The sequence below is a fragment of the Meleagris gallopavo genome, chromosome 13, assembly GCF_000146605.3.
Source record: "Meleagris gallopavo isolate NT-WF06-2002-E0010 breed Aviagen turkey brand Nicholas breeding stock chromosome 13, Turkey_5.1, whole genome shotgun sequence".
Lineage (NCBI taxonomy): Eukaryota > Metazoa > Chordata > Aves > Galliformes > Phasianidae > Meleagris > Meleagris gallopavo.
Window position 1 is genome coordinate 16,606,565 of NC_015023.2, and position 6,840 is coordinate 16,613,404.

General features: G+C 37.7%; 2 protein-coding genes across 2 annotated transcripts in view; one reads left to right on the top strand and one right to left on the bottom strand.

Moving 5' to 3' along the window:
- GABARAPL2 (GABA type A receptor associated protein like 2) overlaps nt 1–927 on the bottom strand; it is a 7,789-nt gene extending 6,862 nt beyond the window's left edge. Inside the window, exon 1 of the mRNA XM_031555415.1 lies at nt 696–927. Coding sequence (XP_031411275.1) covers nt 696–927 — 232 coding nt within the window. The remainder of the gene's footprint in view (nt 1–695) is intronic.
- A 100-nt stretch (nt 928–1,027) lies between these two features.
- LOC100551118 (tRNA-specific adenosine deaminase 1) lies at nt 1,028–6,430 on the top strand (the record flags this gene model as incomplete). Its single annotated transcript, XM_010718108.2, has 3 exons — nt 1,028–1,686; nt 3,663–3,808; nt 6,079–6,430. Coding segments are annotated over 3 exons (942 nt in total), but the record flags the coding sequence as incomplete, so codon positions are not given.
- Between the last annotated feature and the right edge of the window lie 410 nt (nt 6,431–6,840).

Here is a 6,840-nt window from a genome sequence, read left to right on the forward strand (position 1 = left end):
TTCAGTCTTTCTGGAGTAAAAGTAAGGTGGTAGGTAGCTCATGTCAACAGTCATCAGTGTGCCCTGAGATGTACTTGACTGGGCTTCCACAGATATGTTTGGCATTTTATTTCACTGGATGTGATCCATGAGAACTCATTAAACCCAATAAAGTGCTCACTGTATGGTGACATGTTTGGCTTCCAGTAATGAAAATGTTAGATATTCTGTCATATTTCTTGATCACTTTACTTTAAATGTTGTTTTCCTGGACTTGGATTCCTATGAAAGAAAAAAAAAAAAGGGCATTTACTACAGTTCTTGTAAATAAATAAATATTCCTGTCCCCCTATCCCTCTCCACCCGTCTTATGGAATGGAATGCAACCTTTTGTTTTGTTACAAAAGACAAAAAAGAAAAACAAACAAACAAAAAACAACCAAAACTAACAAATGAAAAGAAACAAAAAACCATGGAACCACAATGGAGATAAAGGCCTGTTGGCAAAAGATAGGAATGTCACTTCTCAGCTTTTCAGATTCCTTGTGTGTTTTTTCTACTATTAGTCTGTTACCAAAGCAGAGTACTCTCTAAACGTCCCATCAGCATTTAACAGTGAGTTAGTACAGACGTGTGCATTTTTGTAATTTTCATGGCATTGCTGGTATAGGCTGTAATTATTTTCTTCATTAATGCAAGATAAGAACAGAATCTACCATCTTCAACTTTAATAGTAACTTCCTGACTTTCCTCACATGCTTCCCAGGTTTTTAGTTTTGTTTTGTTTTTTTTTGCTTTAAACTCATCCTGGAATTTTGGTTTTGAGCTTGTTTTAGTGACATAGATTATGATTTCTATCCTAATTTGGTAGTGTTTTCTTTTTATTGTGGGGGTTGTATCATTTGGTTTTCCTGCAGATTTTTCACACTGGTCATTGTGCATAGCCATGCTTGAAAAATGTGTTACAGTAATTACAATTTTTCTGAGTACAAATTTGTGAAAGCTAGTAGTAGCCATAATATTACTTTGATACGTTGAACTCATATGAGACACCTATTTGTCTAACTTTGATGTTCGTTCTTCTCTAGGTGGTGATGCTTCTATTATTCCAATTAGGGGAACAGCGAACCATCTTTCTAAATCAGTGAATGGACGTAATGTAACTGGACAGTCAGTGCTGTTCAGTAGTAACCAATATCATAGGGGCCCAGAAGATAAAAGGAAATCAGAGAAGATGGCAAGTAGTCATATAATCAAGGGAATGAAGAATGCTGATGGTGGATTTTTTCCCACGGTCACTGAGGATGTGGCTGTTCAGCAAGTATTTGCGAAACCAGAAGGCAGCATGAATCCAGATTGCTGTGAATGTTCTGAAGAAATGCAGGCAGCTAACAAGGAGACCAACGTTGGCAAACTGAAGGCAGTAGATGTTTATAGAACTGGAGCAAAGTGTGTACCTGGAGAGCTGAGTGACACCCTAATACCTGGCATAGAGTATCACTGTGTAGGGTTATTACGGGTGAAGCCAGGTCGTGGGGATAGAACGTGCTCTATGTCCTGCAGTGATAAACTGGCTCGCTGGAATGTGTTGGGGTGTCAAGGAGCCCTTCTGATGCATTTCCTGCAGTATCCAGTGTATTTGTCAGCAGTGGTAGTGGGGAAGTGTCCATATAGCCAAGAAGCTATGCAGAGAGCAATTATTGAAAGGTAAGCACTCTACATTGGAAGTTGGGTAGCTTGTATAGAAATTGAGTTATGGAAGACAGTTTGTGCAAATATCCAAACTGAGCACCAGAGTCACTTGCAGAACATGTGGGCTTTGCAAATTCACATTTTAAGAAAATAGCCCTGAGTAGATGACTTCTGCTGGTCAGAAGTGCTGATCAGACTTGAAGAGGTACAAAACAATTCATTAGATTCAGGATCTGCTTGATTATTCCTTTGTGGAGCATTGAGAGGCTGTTACCTGCGCGAGCTTTTCTAGAAGCAGAAAATAAAGCCTGAAAGGACACAGGTTTGGGATATTTTTAGCATAGTAAAGTTGAATTTTTCTTACTCTCTTCCAGAATTTATATCTTCAAAGAGGGTCAAGAAGAGCTTGTAATTTATTCAGTTGTCTATACTCAGGATATTCTCAATAATCCTCCAAGTCCTCTTTTATAGAGATGAGTTGGTGAGCAAAAGCAGCTTTTGTCTCTTGTAGGTAACTGAATAGTAGAGTCCTCAATATATTCCTAAAGATGCAAATGGATGAATAATGAATTCCTTGAATTAAATTAAGCTCCCAAGTACTTCTGTCCTGAAGACAAGTCGGTACAGTAACTGTTGAGTCATGTTCTGAACCACTGAGCACCTGGGGAAAGGACCTGGTCAGCCCTGGGAGCACAGGTGGAGGCAGTTGAGCTGTGGGACCAGAAGGGGTGGAGCCCGGCTGCAGCTCTCTTAGACCTCATTAAGGGCTGACTGCCAGTGGGGAGGGAGCTCTGGTTGGAGATCCCTCCTTGGTGAGGCTTTCCCCTGTGAACCTGGGATCTTCAGATACAGGGAGCAATTTCTTCCCTTCCTTTATAGCATCTCTCTGTTGCGCCAGTCCTTTCATCGTCACGCCTCTGTTGTAATGCCTTTCCCATTGCACTGATCTGTCCAGTTGCTGCACAGTCTGACTAAAAAGGCAATGAATGCACTCCTTGGTAGACTTTCTGCACGCTTTCATATGTGGGTGTTTTAGGAAGGTACTGGTTTTATGTTGCTTTTTGGAGTTTTCATTGCTGAATTTAAAATATCATACTGAGGAATATTTTTGTTGGTTTCTGTTTTCACCATTTCATTATTTAGTCCTGGAAGTAGAAGATACTATGACTTTGCCACATGACTACTCACCATGTAATTAATTTCGTTTTTGTGAGTGTGCTGCTAATTCTTAAGAGCTAAGATGTTTAAAGGTTGCAGAAATAGTGCCTCACTAGCTGCTTTTGCTTTCAGGTGATTAACTCGTGGTAGGCATGCTAAATGTCAAGAAAGTTTGATAAATACAGTCTGAAAACTTACTTCACAAACTACATCTGATGATACAACTCTCAGCTTTAATTAATTTCTGCTTTATGTAAATATTAGGATAGTTAAACATACACGACTTTCTTCCTTCTCAAGTGATTCACAGAATCACAGAATTGTATGGGTTAGATGGGACCTCTAGAGATCATCAAGTCCAACCCCAAATTCTAATAACGTTTATTGAGTTCTTGAAGGTAAGCTGAGGTTGTATATGGAACTTTCAAGTCTTTAATTAAGAACCTTCAGGTTTGTAAAAATGTTATTAATGTAGTGTGGTTGACTGTGTAAATACTTTTTTGATTGCAGAATTATATTGCAGTTTTTATCTTGCCTGTCTTCTATGGATTTGTCCTAGCTTTCAACTCTGTGTATATTAAAATTGGTTCATTGTAGTTTATGTAGGGTGGACAAGGTCTTACTAAACTATGTGGCTGGTTTTTTTATAGCCTAAGCGCATACTGTTTAGAAGGGGAAAATGTCCCCAGATCTTCTTACCTCTGTTTTGCAACTTGCATTCAGTTCTGTTTTAAAATGTAACACATTTTAGATTATGAAACTAAATTTTGCAGAATCTGCTTGTCCTGGAGTACAGTTCTTTAAATTGCTTGCATTTCTCCATGTTTATTTAGGTGTCGGCACATCTCATTGTTACCAGATGGTTTTCTCACTCGGGAGGTTCAATTGCTGCAGTCAGACCTTCAGTTTGAACATAGCCGTCAGGCCATCCAAGAAGGTCAGATTAGCAGCAAAAGGAAACTTGTTCCCTGTAGCGCAGGTGAGTTAACGTGGACTGGTTGTGTAATGGTATGCAAAGGTCCAACTATAAGTTAGGTGGATTTGGTGATGTTCTGTAAAATGTGACGTCATTCATTGCCGGTGCTAGAGGCAAAGTGTGATTAACAGCAGTAAACTAATTTGAAGACAGCACTGGAAAGTGCTTATAGGAAAGTAGAGGCAGAGCATGAACTAAGAATTTATAAGAATATATAATCTAAACAAAGGCAAAAAGTAACTAGCCAATTCAAAAATTTTGAGGGCGAAAAGAAAAATATTAGAAGACTTATTGTTTTAATTAGTTTTACCTTCTCCTTGGTCAATAGAAAATTTGCCATATTGAAGTATGCTTTTAATCTCTCCGGAAATTTTTGAACATAGAAGGAATGCAGGAGAGCATAGCATAGCATAAAGGTTTTATAAGTTTGTAAGTTGTTTGAGATGTTGCCTTTTTTTTTTTGTCATCATAATGAATTAATCTGCAGATCATGTTGTAATTTAGCAGTGTGGTCTCCTTTTTGGTGGAGGAAGGAGGGGAGAGGGAACTGATTGTGTGTGTGGTTAAGCAGTTTTTCAAAACTTCAACTGCTATTGTACTAGAAGGTATCCTATGTGTTAGAACAGACCTGATGATAAAACAGCGTAGAAATAAAGAGCTGCTTTGTGGAATTCACAGATGCCTTAATTTGTATTTACCTGTAGATGCCAGTAAGGGAAAATTTTTTATACTGGGAGTTGGGAAACAAAACCCATCATTGAAAAGTGGTGTGAATTCACTAAGTAAAAGTAGTCTGTGGCAACCTGTGTCTAAATGTACTAAATTTAAAAAAGTTGTATTTTTGTATGGTTACTTAGGTTGCTATGTAAGGAGTTGGTGAATATTAAACTGTTTTGCATATTTGAAATATGCTAGATTGAGTTTTTCATGTAGCAATGAAAATTAAAATTAAATCTGAATTCATAATTCTTAAGCTGGATATTGAAATGTGCTGGATAGGCACATAGCAGCTAGTATTTCTGAGAAGAACATGTTCAACTTAATATTTTGAAGTCTGCAATATCTAGAAAGAAATGGGGAAAAAATAGAGAAGGTTTTGAATTTCAAGTCAGTTTTAATCTACTTTCTGGAGTTTGATATCCTCTAAACAAGTTATTTTTAGGTATTCAGGGATTGTTTAATGTTTATGTATTTTATGTTATTTGACATTATGTAGGGGATTTCATTTTTGTGGAGTACAGCAGCACTAAATCACCTAAATCACAGCATAAATACAGTTTGCATCAAGCAGAGCATAGCAGTTGCAGCTTATGGCTGAATCACAATACATTACTGGTCTGCGTAATATGCTTTATAATATGTAGTTTTTGAGTATCTTGAATGGCAGGATGGTATCACAAGAAAAGCTGTGAAAATTCTCTTTAGACTTCATGTACATGCAGCTCTTTCACCCATTAGGAAGAGAGAGGAATGAGAGAATTGAGGGAGCAGAAATTATCTCAAGGCAGTAGATGTTGAAGATATTACTGTTCGGTTAGAGAGGGGCAGGCTGGACATGTCAGTTTTGTTTCTGCAAACATACTTCTTCTGATGCTGTGGTAGTTATTTATAAGACTGTGAGGTAGGACGTGCCAAGCTTCAGCATGCAGAACACTACAGTCTAAGATGGTAACTAGGTGTCATGATAGGGGAAGAAGAGCATAATGTTGTTGGCACTTGTTATCTCTTCCAGCAAAGTATTTTTGTTTGGCTATAAGCTAGTAACTTTTTTCAGATGATGACTACGTACATTTCATATGTGTCAATTATGACACATGAAGAGCAATTTAGAGGATACACAATAAAATAATAAGGAAAACAAAGGATGACTGGTAAAGATATAAAGGTAGGATGGTATTTTGCAGACTGATGCACAGCTGTCATCTAACTTGGAAGTTTCTTCATACTTTGTCTAGACTGGATGTACCAAAGAGAACAGAATCCCTCTGAATAAGGGAAAATGATGAAGCTGTATGCTAAATGTTTAAAGAGGCATAGATTCTTAAAGGAGCTGATTAAGTTGAAGAGTAAGAGTGTGTGTGCATTTTTTTTATTACTGTTTTTCTAATTGGAGTTTACCTGTGTACCCAAGAGAAACACAATCCTCTTTCTAGTTTGTCTTAACTACTTCGGGAAAGTAGCGTGGTGTCATGTGAACTCAGAAAATTGAGGGAATGGTTAAGTTTTGTTTCATTCTAAGAGTGTTTCCCTTGTTCTTAATCTTTTGTTCCCAGCTATCAGTTGGAGTGCAGTTCCAGAGCGACCTCTGGATGTCACCTCAGATGGCTTTCGGCAGGGAACTACAAAGAAGGGGATTGGAAGCCCTCAGAGCAGGTTTGAGAATACTGTGATATCTGGATGCACATCTTAATTTTCAGCCTCTCCTTTAGGTCACTGTGGTGTGTGATGCATTGTTGGAGCAGAAACTTAAGGTCTGGGAATAAGTAAATATTGTGTAAGGGAGAGAAAGTGAGAGGAACTCACTTTCTTTAAGGGCTGAGAAGTTTCCTATTTCTTGCTTGTTGCTGTTAATAAAGAAAAACGTTGTTAACAATGTTGGTGTGGAACTATGATAATTTTTTATTAAAAGACAGCTTATTTATTGGCAAAGCTAAGAGTTTTTTTTTTTTGTAAATTTTGGTTTGGAGACTGAAGGAAGTGAGCATGTTGCAGGACTTCTTTTTGTTATTGCAGATTTCTTTCTGTAAGAGCTTTTGTAGTAAAAGGTCCAAATAAGGAATTTCTAGACTTACTGGAGGGGGGTTGCTTAATAATAAACAAGTTTTGTATTTCCATCCTCATTTTTTTCTTCAAGGAATCTCAGAGTGATTGGTGGAAAGTGTTGTTTGTTGGTTTGTTTTCCTCCATGTGAAATACTAGATAATGCTAAATGTGGGGCTGTTAACATGTTCTGTGGAAACTGTCAGAGTGCTATCTGGGACAGTTGGGGTAATTCAGCTTTTGTTTGTGTAACATCTAAATCAGGAGTTTAAAAA